We start from the raw sequence: 17,119 nt of genomic DNA on the forward strand, positions 1-17,119 counted from the left end.
GAGCGAACACACTCGTGCAGGTTGTGAATGAACAGGGATCTGAAGGCAGGGTCTTCCTCGAGCCCAGGGCCGTTTCAACCTTGGAAATAAGCACTTTTGAGTCGGCGATAATACTCTCTGGGGGGTTCGTTCCTCCCGTGTTTGATGGAGAAGGCCCCCATTGTAGCTGACGCAGAGTCTGCATACGTGGCGTATTCATCTCTCAACGCTCGGCAGAGCGAGGAGTACCGATCACGAATGTCAGGTGGTAGAGTTTCCATGAAACCGTGCACCGTTCTAGATGTGGTTTTCCAAATTAGCTTGAGCTTTTCCCTTGAAGAGGGTGCTGGAAGATCAAGCAGACAACGTTCTATCTCCCTGAGATAATCGTCGACATTGGATTCATTGGTGTTAGGATCAAAGCGTTCTATGTCTTTAGCTAGCGATTCAATTTGACGTACACGGAGCCCTGACTCACGGTACGGCGCGTCATCCTCTGACTCTGACCCACGGTCTGTCTCAGAGGGCGCTGGATATCGCTGGTGTGCTCTGGGCTCCCAATGTTGACTCCTGGGGCCCAAATCGGGGTCCGGCATGTTGTGGCGGGCTGCTGGCACGTCACGTGGGTGTCTTGGGAGGTCCTCCTCCCGGGGCACGTCTGCGAAGTGCAGCCTGCGTCTTTCAACTGGGGCTTCTGCGTAATACGCTCTGTCCGGGTACGGACTGGCGTATGATGCTTTGTCCTGCAGCTGGTTATCGGCATGCCGAATACCGGAGTAGCTAGGATGGGTAGATGGTTGAGGTGCAGCTTGGGCTTGTGCATAACCCCAGCCGGCACCTTGCACCCTTCGTGGACTGGGGGAGCGGTCTAAATAGAGGTGCCGCTCAGCTGGTCGACTTCTCACAGATTGAGAGGGCCATGAAGATGAGGGTGGTGGTCCAACCTGGGGTTCGAGGGCGAATTGCCCTCGGCCCCTAGATGGTCCTTAATGCCCTAGAGTGTGTGTAGGGAACGGGGCCGAAGGTTGGGACAGATGAGCTTCATCTCTCCCCTGCGGCGTGCGTCCGTCCAGAGAGTCCTGGTGTTTCCCCCCTTCCCACTGTCTGTTGTCATCAGCAGAGGGGGGCGGGGTCTCCTCCCCATCTTCCCCAGAATCGGTGCGGGTGTCGTCTTCCTCGATCAGCCTTCCATTTCGCTGTTTTTCAGCTAGCATACTCTGGAGGTTCATGATCTTCTGACCACGTTGGAGTCCTCTCTGATAGAGGATCAGGGCTAACTTAGCTAAGTGAACCTGGATTGGTTTTGTACCATCCGGGTTTTCTATTTGATCGATTACAGCTTCTAGCTCGACGCTACGCTGTTCTTCAGTGAAATCCCTAGAAGGGTAGTCGGGTTCTCGAGCAACCGCGACCAGTTTGGACAATATTTGTCCAGAAAGTAGGCCAGGTTCATAGTCGTGGGCCGCAGCGCCACCTGGTTGCTGGGAGTTGGTCAGTTCACTACTCTGTCCCTCCATTTTTAACAACCGAACCAAAATAGCCTAGTAGAGCTTCTGCAGATAGCTCAAGCTGCACCTTTTGGGCAGCAACTGCTAGCTTTGTAGCAGAAAAACACTAAATTAACCTTTGTGCGCACAGGTTTTAGCGTTTTAAGATTGCACGGAATGCCGTGACTGACGCTTAAAATACTATTCCTTTCAGTATTTTAGCAAAAGCTGGTGCGTTGCCGTAGCAACGTCTTACAACACTTGCAGTGTTAAATATGCTAGTTATTCCTTCAGAATATTAGCAAACAGGGTGTTATCAGTCTTTGAGTGAAGGTTTCAGTTAGTTACAATAGCCACTGTGAGTTAAAGTCGCTAAATTAGCAGTTAATTTTAGCCTAAAAGGGTTAGTCAGAATTACTTACACGCTGCACCTTTAATGAGGAACTGAATTTTAACCTAAAAGGTTAGCCAGAATTAATTACACGTTGCACCTTTAAGGAAAAACTGAATTTTAACCTAAAAGGTTAGCCAGAATTAATTACACGTTGCACCTTTAAGGAAAAGCTGAATTTTAACCTAAAAGGTTAGCCAGAATTAATTACACATTGCACCTTTAAGGAAAAACTGAATTTTTAACCTAAAAGGTCAACCAGAATTAATTTACACGTTGCACCTTTAAAGAAGCACTGAGTTACTGGTGAGAGTTCGATGCAGCTTCCTGCTCAGCGAAATCAGCACCACTCTGTTGCTGGTTCAAGGCTGAACAACGGATTATTTTTAATTCAAGCTCTTTGGATTTATTTGTTTGTTTGTGCCGGATAGAAATCTCTGTGTATCCAAGCCTCACACGGCCGCACCAATAAAATGTTGGGGTTATTAGGAGCGAACAATTAGTAAGCTTCAACTTACTTTTGGATTCTTCAATAAATTCTGTAAATATGGGAATATTTACTGATTTATTAATTAATTAAGATATTCTTAGATATACGGGGCACCATTCCCCTTTTTCCGGGGAAAAATTGAATCCAAAACTCTTATCAGTCTTTCTTGAAGTTCGTAGAATCCTCGGAGCAGAGACTTCTCTTCGACACAACAAAGCTACTGGACACAAAAATCTGAATTTTATAACATTTAATTAACAATTTGTCAAATGAATAAACAGTGGAATAGATGAATAATAACCGTGTGATATGATTGAAGATGGATGTGTTTGCATGTGATGGAGGATGTATGAATGGGGTCCTTTGTTCTCACAAAGGAGTAGTGTGTGTGCGTGTGTATGGATTCAAAATGGAGTCTTGAATACAAGATGGCTGACTCCTTTGTCTGGCTAAAGTGTGGGTGGCAACTTGCACTTTAACTTCCAAAGCACTTAGAATCAGTAGTAACTTAACCTTAAAATCACTCAAAACATTTCAAAAGATCATGAAACAACACAAAAGATTAATCACGAATAATATCTTTTAGTTTAACCACGTGGCCAAGCAGAAAACATTTAAAGATACCAAACAATGATCAATAAGCAGTTTATTCTTTCAAAATGACCCGACTGACGTGTTTGGGACGAAAGAGGAAAGCACGAAGCTACTTTTAAGCAATAGACGCGGTTTATTGCTTATTCGAGACTATAGAGGAAACGGGAGAAGGAAAGAATGAGAGAAAGAGATGAGTTTCTGATCACCAGAACAGTGAAGCGTCCCTCACTGTTTTGATTTGACGGTTCTCCGTGTTTCTCCGCAGCTTTCAGCGTCATCCGCCGGTTTGATGCTTTCTCCGTTGTTTGGCTCCACGAGTGTTTCTCCACGGCTGGACACAAAGAAAACGAAGTTCCTTTTGGGCTGAGTTTGACAACTTACAGCGTTTCTGAGAGCTGGATGGAGTTGTTGTTTCCCTCCGCAGTTCTGTGTCCTCAAACATCAGCTGGAGGGGAGCAGAAACGAGCAGATCAGCGGTCCCGTGGGCTCAACTTGGCTCTTAGAGCTTCCGCGTGCTCAAAGAAGTCGGAGCGTTCGACAAGCGTGTCCTTACCGCCAGGTATCCTGGGCAAAAGAACGAGGTTTCTTTGTCTCTTCATGATTTATAGTCTTTGAAGTCGCGGGAAAGCTCCAAGCTCCCGCCTCCCGCAGATCGTGTTTCTGGTATTAGGCGGTGACGTCATCACAATGCTTCCGTGTGCAAAGCATCATGGGAAATGAAGTTTCTTGGCGCTGATGTGATTATTTGCTTTTCAGAGCAATTTAAGCACAGTCATTTTGGAGAAAATCACTGCATAGTAATTTCCTCATGAGGTCAGACCCTCAACACTTTTAACCCTTGAGAAACAGACAAAAATGTGTATTTTGAGCATAGTTTTCGTCTAGTCTCGGCCCGTTAACCAAGACTCCCGTTCGTCTCATCATGTTTTAGTCACAAAAGAGCTAGTTTTAGCTTGTCAGCATCACGTTTTAGTGATGGAAAAAAAAGGGGCATCAACAAAATCAATTTGCCATCGTCTCCGTTAACGAAAACAACACTGGTGCAGGATGACTTCTTTTGTGGTTGACTGCTAAGTTCTGAGCACACAGGTTTTTTTATGTGCCAGGATTTTAATTGCGCAAGTTGCAATAAATCCATGTGCCAGGGAAAATAAATTATTTGCCTGTAATTATGTTTTCTCTTTCACACAACTTATGACTAAAATTTAATTCCATATTTCTACTTACAGAACATTGTCACATTCTACTTTTTCCACCTTTGAAAGCAAATTGAAATTCCCTCTTTCTGAAAGCCTTTGTAACCCCAGACACGTATTATTGCATTCGACAGCCACTACACCTTTTCCTTTCTTGTGAAAAAAAGTTTAAAACTTCAAGAAAACAACAACCACTGTAGAAATATTATTTAGTATTATCATATTGATGGATTCATCATCAACACATGAATGCTCCTTTGTAAAAGCAGAACAGTTTGCTGCTCTGGATAATTCAGGTGTGTTTTTCATTAAAAACAAGTGCAGGAACATTTTTGAGGAAGGCAGAAGTTTTGATTTAGTTCATTTCTACAGATTATCAACAACAGAGAGGCTAAAAGTGAATGCAACTCTTGTGACATGTACCCTACTTTACAGCAGATACATTTTTTGTCAAAGGTTTTGTAACAAGAACAGCATGAGTATTGATCTAAGAGAAGTAAGCAGTGGTCTCATGCACAAATGTTCTCTATTGTTCAGCAGCTGAATCTAGAGGGTTAATCTCTCCATCATGTGTCCCTCTCTCTAAACAGAGACTTGTTTTTTCTTTATTTTTTTATATTTTCTGCGAAAACCAAGAAGCAGCAAGATTTGGGCTTTGTGACTTCATAAAGCTCAGTGCAGACTAAGCAAACCCGCAGGCTTACAGATTGGAAACAAAAGCCCTTTTTAGATGACACACAATGCTGGAAAATTGGTGCAATACTGCCACCACAGTGCGTCTTGTCAGTGCGCTGTGGTGGCATGGCAATGTGGGAATTTAACATCATTTGTGCCGACAGACTTGGTAGTAATACTTCTGCAATGCGGGACTTGTGAATGCGTATTACGCCTTTGCCCAACAGAAGGTGGTATCATGATCACGTGTGGAATCACCAATGAGCTCCGGCAGGAAACTATATTACAAATGAAAGTAAACACGGCAACAAGTTTTGCTTTTGGAACAGAATCAGCTGAGATGATAAACTGGAGCACTGCAGAACTCTGGAAGCTTCTCTCCATTAGAGCTGTAGCTCAGATCACCAGACTGTTCCTGGGGACCGTGGAAGACAGACGCCTTTACGAGAGGCTTGTGAAAAAAATGGAATGATCACAATAAAAAACAAGAGAAATGCAAGTCCGTGGCAGCGCAGAGCACCTCCATACCTCTTTTGCACCACCGAGGCATATTCTTTTGTAAAAAGGGCACAATTGTGCCGGATTACCATCACAGTCTGACCACTTATAAATGGCATAAGGCTCCCTGATGCTGGCTCAGCGTTGCAGCAAATTGGGGGCATTGCTTTCTAAAAGAGGCTACGGTAGCTTGCCAGGGTAGTGATTGTACTTTCTGTTGTTTTGGAAAACCTGGTAGTGTTTTTCTTTCAGCTTGTTGCTGACAAACTGTCCTTTCCACTAGTGAGGGCACTGCTAAGCCGTTTTCACTTTTCTTGCAATAAATCTCTCAAAGATGTAGAGACCTGGGCCCTCATTTATCAGTTGTTTGTAGAAACTGTCCTATATTCCTTTCCACGAACGAAATGTAGAACGTGAGAACGAACAGTTAAAATCCTGATTTATGAAACATGCGGTGGTCTCTAGTACACTTGTTCCTCTGCACTCATCTGACGATAAATCACACCTATGCATACCCAGGTGCTCGTGTCCGTTCTCAGTCATTTACATACAGGAATGCCCTCAGTTAACCATATTTGATCACACTACGTCCTCAGCACATGAGGAAATTCCCTAGGTCTTTCCTGGTTTTCCAGAAAAAAAATTTAAAAATAAAAACTTTGACAGCGAGATCAAGACACTAGGTGCCGAAGTGCAAAAAACAAATCCATCCATTTTCATCCGCTTTTCTGGAGCAGCTGCCTAAATTGGGAGGCCTAGACTTCCCTCTTCCAGCGAAAGCCAAACATCACGTTCTGATGAAGCCAACAGGACCACATCATCTGCAAAAAGCAGAGACCCGATCCTTAGGCTACCAAAACGGATCCCCTCAACACCTTGGCTGCACCTAGAAATCCTGTCCATAAAAGTTATGAACAGAATCGATGACAAAGGGCGGCCTTGGCTGAGTACAACTCTCACTGGAAACGAGCCCGACTTACTGCCGGCAATGCGGACCAAGCTCTGACAGCGGTCACTCAAGAACCTAACAGCCCATATCAGAGGGCCTGGTACCCCATACTCCCGGAGTACCTCCCCACAGGGCCCCCTGAGGGACACGGTTGAACGCCTTCTCCAAATCCACAAAACACTTGTGGATTGGTTTGGAAAATTCCCACGCACCCTCCAGGATCCCCCTAAGGGTATAGAGCTGGTCCAGTGTTTCACGGCCAGGACAAAAACAACATTTTTCCTCCTGAATCTGAGGTTCAACAATCCAACAGACCCTCCTCTCAAAAACTCCTGAATGGACTTTACGAGGGAGGCTCAGGAGTGCGAACTCTCAGAAACACAATTAAACACAAATGAAGACCCAATGAGACGGTGGGGGCATCATAACACGTTCAGGACTACCCAAACACCAGTAATTCTTGACTGCACTGAGCTGAGGTGTCATTGGCCATCTTCCCCTCTCTTCCACAGTCATACGCTTTCCTCAAGTTCAACTGCACTTTCAGCAAACATTCGGACATTTAATGACAGTTGAATGGTTATAACTGTAAAAGCTATCACTGGAATAAAAAAAAACAACCTTACATGTTATCTGTTGTCCTTGCCTGGATTCGAATCCGGCTCTTCCGAGTGAAAGTCATCGGCTCTACCAGCTGAGCTATAACAGTACTTACTAAAGTTTGAATCAGATTTGTTCTTCATCTACCCTCATTGTGCTCCGAAAGGAAGTCAATGGGCCAATGAGGTAGAGGGTAAGGAGCGGAAAAAAATGTACCAATCAGAGGACAGAAAAGATCAGCCGAAGGCCACGCCTCCAGAGTGCTAAAACTCCCAATAGCCGAGCGAGCAGAATCAGAAACCGAGCACGCAGAATGGCTGCCGCGCGCGCAGTGAGGCTACCACGCGCATGTTTTCCTCTGCCGTGAGCTCATTGGCCAACGCGTGCACGCAAGTTTGTCACTTGTGCACATCCTTGTGCACTCACAGACACAGTTCGCTCCCTCTCAGTGTACAAATGACCTCTCGCCATGTATATTTTCACTTGAGAGGTTCTAACTTCCATGCGCGAGTCCCGTTCGCACGCGCGATGTGGACTGTGGACGATGTGGTTTTGGCACCCATCTGACGCCATAGAAGCTCCTCAAAGTATTCCTTCCACTGTCTGTCTATAGCCCCAGTTGACGTCAGCAGCTCCCCATCCCCACTGTAAACAGTGTGAGCGAGTTGCTGCCTTCCTCTCCTGAGGCGCCGGACAGTTTGCCAGAACCTCTTTGGAGCCGATCGATAGTCTTTCTCCATGGCCTCACCAAACCCCTCCCACGCCCGAGATTTTGCCAACTGCCACTGCTGTACCCCGCTTGGCTATCCGGTACCTGTCTGCTGCCTCTGGAGACCCACAGACCAGCCACGCCCTGTAGGCCTCCTTCTTCAGCCTGACGGCTCCCCGAACCTCTGGTGTCCACCAGCGGGTACAGGGGTTGCCATGACGACTGGGACCGGCCACCTTGCGACCACAGCTAGCAACAGCCGCCTCAACAATCGCAGAGTGGAACAAGGCCCACTCCGGACTGTGTGGATGACTGAGAACTTCAGTGTTGCTGTTCCCCCGTTCTACCAGTAGATGCTGTTACTACGCATGGTTTGGTCTGTCAGGAATCTTGGTGTGACCTTTGACCCAGCCCTCACCCTGAGACTGTTCTCCACACCTTCATCTCCTCATGCTTAGACTACTGTAACTCTCTTTTCACGTGTCTGAGCAGATCCTCCCTGAACCGTCTGCAGGTGGTTCAGAACACCTGTGCTCGGCTTCTGACCACGTCCTCCAAACACACCCACATCATATATATAAGTCTTAATATTGTACAGTATTGCACATATACTAGCTTCTTTCAAAAACTAATTTGCATATTAGGTTAATTACATTCTAAACTGGCATTTGATGTGAGTACATGCATATGTATGGTTTTTTGTCTCTTCAGTGTTTGGAAACCCCTTGACCCGGCACAAGTTCAACTTAATTCAATTGAATTCAAGTTTATCACGACAACAGTCGTCTCAAGTCACTTTACATAGTAAACATTCCAATACAGGTCAGGTTATGAAGCCAATCAGAAAAAAGTGGACAAGGGAAATCATTGGATGGCTGGATGAATGGGTGGCCAATATTTGAGTCACCAGTTTTGGAACATAAAAAGTATAAAAACAAACAAAAAACAAAACCAAATGAATAGTTTTGTGCTTTCTGTTTTCAGCCTGCAGGAAATTGAGGTGGAGTACCAGGAGTTGTGGGATTGGTTGATGGACATAGATGCTATGGTAACAGACAGCCATCTCCTGGTGATGTCAGAAGAGCAGAGACGTTACCTCTTCAAGGTAAGAAGATCTTTAATATTTGATTTAAAAAAAATTTGTTCTAGCTGGCACCCAGCTGTTTTGCTTTACTCCACAAATAATTTATTTTTTTACTCAAAACCAGAAAATTTGGATCATATATAAGAATATGTACCTTATTTAAATAATGCAATTTTATAGAGAAGAATTTATTTTCTTCTTACGTAGACTAAAAATAAGACAAAAAATTACTTTGTTAGAAATCAGTTTTGGCAAAAGCAAACTGAGTCAGTCATAGAGTGGCATTGCTGTTAACAATAGTCAGAGGAAATATGTCCAAATATCAAGAAATAAAACTCCAAATCCTGTCGTTTTCATCTAGCTGAGTGCTATGTCCTAAAAACGATGCTCCTGAGCTGTTGTACCCTGAGTACGACTTACAAGGCATTCATTCCTAGCAGACACCACTGCAACTTTGTTGATTAAATGAGTGAACCACATCTCTGACAAATAAAAATTATAAAAAATAAAATTTACTGTTATTTCATTTCCTTTAAAGACAACAACTCAGTTTTCACTTGAGAAAAACAGTCTACAATGCTTAGAAATGTCTCCATTCATACATATATGCATTTTTATTTTGCTGATTGTTCTTAAGACACCTTATCCTTCTCTTTTGATGCTCGTAATGTTTCATGTTAGTTTGTTTTTCTTTTATCATGTTTTATTTTGTGATGACGTTGGGGTTAGGGTTAGGGTTTAAGTACCTAGTGTTGCTGGATTGATTGTAGAAGATGCTATACAGGTCAAATTTAACCCTAACCCTGGGATCTCTTCCCAGTGAGACGTATCTGGAACTCCTGCACAAAAAGGTAATCAGTGGTCATCCTAATCAGATGACTGAACCACCTCAGCTGATTTTTTATCAATGTGGAGGAGCAGTGGTTCCCCTACTCTTCATGTATGCCTTCAATTTTCTGCTCCTAGAGCACAAAACTATTTCATGAGTTCCATTTACATGAATGTGATCCTTGGCTTCAGCTCCCACAAGATATAACAAAATATTTGTGTGATTCTGGAGTTTTACTCCTTTATTTACCCCTTTACTGCCAGGTGAATAATCAAAACCAGAAATGTGAAAATAAAAAATGCAGTCATTTTTTTTGTGTTATATCCAGATGATTTGCTTTGTTGGTGAATTTTCAGCATATTGTAGTGTCATGAATGGGCATGAAAATTGTTTTATTTGTTTTTGAATGCAGTGTCAGTTATTGCCCTTCTATACACGGAGAAAACACTGAATCTGGTAGAAAACAATCTGTGACTGCTCTGGGAATCCAGGCAGAAAAAAAATGCTGCTAATATGTTGGCTTATTAGAAAACAAATATTTACATGGGAGTCAATGGCACAAAAATGCTAAAGGAGCATTAACGCCATAAAATCTTTTCAACATTATATTGAATGGAGTAAGGACAGGGTTAGGGTTCTTCAGAGTCGGCTGCGGCTAGCTCTGGAGAAGACTGCAGGAGTACTCGAAACTGTCAGCAAAAAAGGTAAAACCACCGTTGCCTGTGTTCAAAAAGAATCAATGGCTAGAATAGAAACACACAGAATGAATACACAAAAGGATCTTCTCACCCTCACCCTGTCCATACAGCTTCAGCATGGCCACCAAATGGAAGTAGCTCATATCAGCCACATGTATCTGGGACATTTTCCCCAGATCATGATACTTCTTAAATGACATCATAGGTCATCGTTAAAATGTGAATGGATCATTAAGTTCAGAACTTTGCTTTGCTGCTTGGTTCCTTCTTTACCATGACAGATCAGGGCGGTGGTCTGGTTTTTACACACAACGTCTCGATCTGTCGGTCCATCTTTCCTCCATTCTGCCATCATGCCTTACACTGCAGGGATTCCCAAAGTGTGGTGCGTGCACCCCTGGGGGTGCGCGAGCTGCCGCTAGGGGGTGCGCGAGGTGAAAAGTGTAATGGCTGCGGAGCTCAGAGAAGTCTGTCATATGTCACCATTAGCGTAGCCACAAACTCATTCGTGGGTGGGCCTAAGAAAAAGTAAGTGGGCCCAATAAATGTAATTGAAAACAAATATATTTTTGCGCGTGTGTCCTCCACATGTGCCCTAGCTTCATAATAACAATGCGCCGAGCTTCAGCGCTCTGGCCTGCGCACGCCGATATGTTCCATATTTGATCATTTTTAATGGTGTTGGAGGAATCTGAAGGTGGTGAGTCATTCTGGCAGATTGTAATTAACACCTGTCTCATGCAGGTGTTCTGACATTGTAAACCTCACACACAGAACATTGTGGATGTAACTAAATAAATCAAGAGATGATTCCCATTCAGGCTATTAACAGCACGCTGAAGATCTGAAGTTCAGAGTGCGTCTGTCAGAGGTCAGACGCGTTCCCGCGGAACCACGGCTCACGGGTGCACAAGTGAGCACATCTGGGCTGGGCAGAAGGAATTTTACAACATTGGTTTAAATAGCGCCAAGAACGACACGCGGTGACTTGAGTGGCTCATGGAGCGCGCACGCACACACACACACGCACGCACACACACACACACACACACACACATACACACACACACACACACACACACACACACACACACACACACACAGATTCAATAAGCGCGCACGCTGCGTAAACTCCGGTGCGCCGTCAGACTGAAAGAACAAATGAGCGCTGCCTCCTCCGTGATAAAAACTTTTAAGAGGTTTTATAACATTTTTCATTCCAGGTCAAATTAAGATATTAGCTTCTATTTTGGGATGACGTATTAAAGTCGGGTCGCTCCAGCAGTGACTCCGAACCTGACCACATCTCCTGTTACTGCAGCATTTGTTATTCCAGTCCGCGTGGCAGCGGATCGCAGATTCAGCCACACCATAAAACAGCGATAAGTCGGTCTGAGGCAAAAGTGAACCTTATGGCTTTTCCCTCTTGTCCCCTATAGACATTTGATTACGCACAAGTAGGTGATCAGTTCAGGTTTACGCAGAGCAGAAGGAAGGAGAGCGCTCTGGCCGCACAGGTTAAACATTCCTGCTGTAACAAAACCGTTAAATTGCATTGTTTATGTGCTACCTGGGCACTCTAAATATATATTTAAAATTAAATCAAAGGTAATTGTAATAGTATTGAATGTTTATTAATTACTATTTAAAAAATGAAAGTGATGGGGAAAAAGGTCGATCATATTTTTTAACGCTGTCTGTTTAGCTTGACATAGCCATGCCCTGATGTGGGGGCTGGGGGGTGCGCGGCTAAATAAGTTTGGGAACCGCTGCCTTACAGCAACAAACTGCGGACTTCTTTGTTTTGTTGAAGAGGCAGCTGAACACATTTTACTTGGTTCTGTTTTCCATTGTTTTGCTTTGTTTTCACAGCCTAACGTCTTTTTGTGCGTGTGTGCAGATATGATTTATTTAGTGTCCAATGAGACTCACCTGGCCTGCAAATTATTGATAAGTGCAAAAAGATAAACCTAATTTCTCCACTGGAGTTATACTTAAATATTCATCTCCTAATGAATATTCATGGCAGCAATGATGCATGCATGAATTTTAGATGACTCTAGAATCATTGGGCATTGTCTATTTCTCATTTTTCCCTCTCACCCTCATTCCCTCTGTTTTTTTTCATGTGTCAACTTACTGCTAAATTATTGATGTTAAACTCAACTGCATCTCCTCGTCTGGCTCAAGGTCGCTTTCGTGTACTGTTTCTTTCCCTCTTCACCGCAGAGACGAGCAGAGACATGTGTACAGACCTCTATACTGTAGGCAGCTCATTTATGGATGTTTTATGTCTTTATGTTGACAACAGACTGTGGCCAGAGATATTCTGTTTTTATTGTTACTCATAAATCTGTGGCTTCATACAACTGTCTGTCCACTCTTTTCCCTTGGGCAGGAAATCACCAGACTCATGAGAACACATTCAGGGATTTTTTTGTTGTGTTTTCATTTTTAGAATTTAATTATGGGCCAGGGTCACTCGTCGAAAGAACGTTGCAGATTTCCTATCCAGCTGCAGCATGTCTAAGCAGATATAACATTTTTCACCTGGTGTGTCTCCTTCAGTTTCCTCCCACTGACCAAAAACATGCATGTTAGATTAATTTGAGACTCTAACATGTCCCAAGGTGGGATTGTGCATTTCCTGTTTGTTTACATGGCCCCATCACTCTCAAAGACCACAGCATGTTGGTACCATAAATGTAATAATGGAACTGTGGGCAGTGTATCAGTAGTTGGATCATTACCATTACCAGACATTTGTCAGCACCCTCAGGAGCTCCTAAACTTAAGGTGCATAGGGCCACATCTGATTTTGAGATAAGGTCTGGAAAACTAGTGAAGAAAATCATTTTATTACATTTCTTCACAGCCTAAAACTTAAACAGTCTGCACTGTCGGGTTGCTACATCTGTGCTTTTTAACAGCAACACCAAATACTATTGATTAATGGGGAATTTAAACTTGAATGTGAGAGACATGTTCATACATTAAGCAACATCATAATAGTTCTATGGTCTATACAAAACATGTTTTTGAAAAAAGGGTGTCTCACATGAAGCTTAAAGAGCAAGTTACCCCCAAATCAATCTTTTTTGCTGATAAACTACATGCATGAGTGTCTAATCGTGTTGTACACAAGTCTAATAAATAATTTGGTACTTTAGTGCATCTTAGTTAAAAATTTAATGTTCTGCCTAAAACTGTCAGTGTTGTGCCCTCTTCAGGTAAAAACTGCACTGCATTTGAATTTAAATCGGCCATCGCTATTGGCTAAGAGGTACACTATGATGTAAAATGGTACATTATGATGTCACAATGCCGTTGTGAGCCTGAGTGTGTATTTGTTAGCGGCTCCGGGTCAAATTCAAGTATGGCTTAAGGTTTGTTTTCTTAAGTGGAAAGAGGAAATGATCACAGTTCCTAACATGACATGGTAACGATTCTCATAACTTAAAGGGTCTTTCTATCCTTACAGTACTTCCGTTATTACTGAATGGAACCCTTACATTCTTTTATACTTACACTCAGGGGCGGTTCTAGGCCAGATTTTCTAGGGAGTCCACAGTGGGGCCAGTATTTTTATCATGGGGGAACAGAAAAAAAAGGAAACAAAAAGGGAACATATAATTAATTGCATCTCTCCCCCACTTGTATGCACTGCTTCATCAAAACCAAGTCAACTGCTCACGAGTCTGATCCTCTCGCCGTTTCTTACTTTGTACTTAGTTCTCTATTTCTTCATGTCTTTCTTTGCTATATCTCATCAGTATCATCATAATTATTTTGTTCTTTTCTTTGTTCACCTGGAGCCCCATGATCTGCTGTGGTTGTAATGGACTCAAATAAGATTAAGATTAATAATAAAACAACGAAACAAGTGCAGTAATGGTCCTTTTGTGAGAGCAAAACTATTGAATACATTTAGTTTTATGGCACTCAGAAAACAACTCTGAGTGTTGTACTACCAGACAGGACACTGGTTAAAAAAACTAATTGTTTAATATAATATGGCATTTTATGTAGACATTATATGTACTTTATATATGAAAAATTACCTTTGAAACAAATAATACTTTTGTTTCTGTGCTTGTGTAGTTGCACAGTGCTGTCAGACAGATAATTAAAGCAATATGCAAACATCTCACATTTCATTTACTTAAACTTGGTTTAACATGCATTAACCCCACAATTAATTCTCCATTAGTCTGTCGCGGTTTGAAATAGTGCCCTCTCTAAGCAAAATCACATTATCAACATCATTTGTTTTTTTCATGACATTTTCAGTTATTGCAAGTCTAAATAAACGCCTTGTGAGTCGATGATGTGGGAAAAAAGCACCCGTGCTCCGGTTTCAGGAGCTAGAAATGAGCCAGAGCTGAGTTGAGCTTCAGACAGCAGCATCTGGAGTTTTATCTCCTGATGATCAGACAGCTTATTTGTTATGGTAAGGAAAACCACGGTTACAGACTGTTCTGTGTTGTGTTTCTGCACCTTCTAAGCTAAGCCATACGTATTAAAGAGAATAGTGGTCTCTCAGAGCGATATGTTCTTTTTCAACCTCTTAAAACAAATATCAAACACAAATCTTCCTTACCTGAGGCTAGTCTTGGCTTGTAGGACCTCTTCCAGACATCAGGGTGACCTGTAGCAGGGGTCACTGGGTGTCTCTATGGGGTCACCTGACTCCGCCTCTGATCTGGACCCCAAAGTAACAATATGAATATATCATTGAAATGTTGTCATCATCAGCTTTATTAATTGACTCTGGGGGTTATTGTGTGTGTGTGCATGAAATGAAATGAAATGAAATGAAAAGCTTTATTTTTCCCAGGGAAGGGAAATTAGAGTTTCAGTACACACAATTCAAAGATCAGACATACTGGGCAAGACACATGACAAGAATTGGTGACTGTGGTCATTCGCAACCGAGTCGCGCTTCCTTAATAGAGAGAGAAAAGGATAACATGAGGAATGGATTCGGGAGGAGGGAGGTGGTGGGGGTAGGGGTGGGGGGAAGGTCGGGTTTTCACAGCATCTGTCTGCATTCCTTCCTTCGTGGGGGTTGTTGTTGTTGGCATCTCGAAGGCTGCCTTGGTGTCAGATTTGGATAACGAGACTGTGTTTGGGTCAGGCAGAGATAATTTTCCTCTCTGCCTTCAGTCTGTAACTGGTCATTCCAGTTCTTCAGTGAAGCCAGTTTAGGTTTTAAACATCTCCACACCGTCCGGTGACCCTCTCCGAGATGACATCCAATTTGCGCACTAACACGGTAACGCAGCTAGGACATTGTCCAGCTTACGATTCACCTCGAGTAACGTCCCAGTCTGTGAGGTCTCCGCCCGGGCGGTGCTTTCCGTGGATGCGGGTCGCCCTCCAATCGCTCCCGTCTTCCCAAATTTCCAGAAAACCAGATATCCTCCCACTCCAATCAGAAGAAATCCAGTGATCATCAGGCCAAATATCCACATATCGTCGACGTCCTCAATGGACAGCTGAGAGGCAGATGACATTCCACTTCTTCCAGGAATCGAGCATATATCCCGCTGCATGTGTCCCGTGAGGGCAAGCGCGAGCCCCCTCCTCCGTTCTCATCGTAGAAAAAATCTTATCAATCGCGTTGAATGACCAATTAATTAAATCCATTTCTGAAAAATAGGGACTTCCAGAAGAAATGCAGAGAAGTGCTCTGTAGGCAGACAGGACAAAGAGCCTTGGGAAAAAAGATAAGGGAGCAAAAGCAGAAGCATCTGTACTCTGCGAGTGCCGGAAGAAGAAGCCATGTGTGTGTGTGTGTGTGTGTGTGTGTGTGTGTGTATTCAAAATAAGGTTCTTGCATTTCTTTAGTTTTTCTATCCTTTCCAGACTCCTCCCATTTTGTTCATTGCCCTTTTCTGCTCACTTATCTGATAATGTATTATATTTACACAATATAAAAATAACATTGAGTAAAATAGCATCAATGGGACTAAAGGTTAAAGATACTCGAGTAAAAAAAACTGTTGTACTTTGTGAGTTACTCATCATGGATAGTAATTTGAAAACAAATGTAAAACAAAAGTTTGTTTCCTCACTTTTCTCAGATGACCTTTAGAAATCCAACAATGTTCCTCTAGAATTCTGGGGTGCTGGAACCTGTAACCATGGTAACGCCATGGCTCAACAAACGTTGTTCTATTCCAAAGTGTGTGTGCTTGTTCTGTGGCTTGCAACTGAGAAGTGAGATTGTGTGTGTGAGATTGTGTGTGTGTGTGTGTGTGTGTGTGTGTGTGTGTGTGTGTGTGTGTGTGTGTGTGTGTGTGTGTGTGTGTGTGTGTGTGTGTGTGTGTGTGTGTGTGTGTGTGTGTGTGAGAGAGAGACCTCCGGAAAGGGAGAGCCAGACTGACAGTTGTTTCTTCAAGCAGCCTTGGCAGGATGGAGCTCTACTGTTTATTGTGATGTTAGACACGGGCACTTTTCAGCCTTGGAGAGGGTGGAAGAGGCTGCCCAGGATGTGCGCTCTGATACAGATATGTCTCACTCCCAAACACACTTATTAAAACCATAACAAATCTATTATTTATTATTATTTTTTACTTATGATCATCAGTAGAAACAGAAAATGTTTTCTGACTAATTAGTCTTTTGCTAAATAACACCTTGAATCAAACAGAATTTTTCGTCCTTCTCACGTCTAAACTTTCTGCATGCATTCTGGTTTTTCCACTAAAAATGGAAGAAAACCTCAAAAGGTAAGGTATGAGGTACACAGTTAAGCATGTGGGTAGCACGTGTGAGTGTGACTGTAACACCTGGCTGTTGCTGAAAGTCAGACTTAGGAGTATATTGCAGGCAGTAGCGGTTTTAGGCACGGGCAGACAGGGCAGTTGCCCGGGGCGGCATTTTTTCATGACAAAAAAGGGGCGCACAAGCGCTGAGTAAAAAATAAAAAGGAAAG

The 17,119-nt window shown here is 43.1% G+C and overlaps 1 protein-coding gene across 1 annotated transcript in view; it reads left to right on the forward strand.

Annotated features, from left to right (window-relative positions):
• Positions 1 to 17,119, forward strand: part of akap6 (A kinase (PRKA) anchor protein 6) — a 348,892-nt gene that overhangs the window by 216,772 nt on the left and 115,001 nt on the right. Inside the window, exon 15 of the mRNA XM_054734609.2 lies at positions 8,553 to 8,673. Within this exon, the coding sequence (XP_054590584.2) occupies positions 8,553 to 8,673 (121 nt within the window). The remainder of the gene's footprint in view (positions 1 to 8,552; positions 8,674 to 17,119) is intronic.

This window comes from Nothobranchius furzeri, chromosome 18, assembly GCF_043380555.1.
Source record: "Nothobranchius furzeri strain GRZ-AD chromosome 18, NfurGRZ-RIMD1, whole genome shotgun sequence".
Lineage (NCBI taxonomy): Eukaryota > Metazoa > Chordata > Actinopteri > Cyprinodontiformes > Nothobranchiidae > Nothobranchius > Nothobranchius furzeri.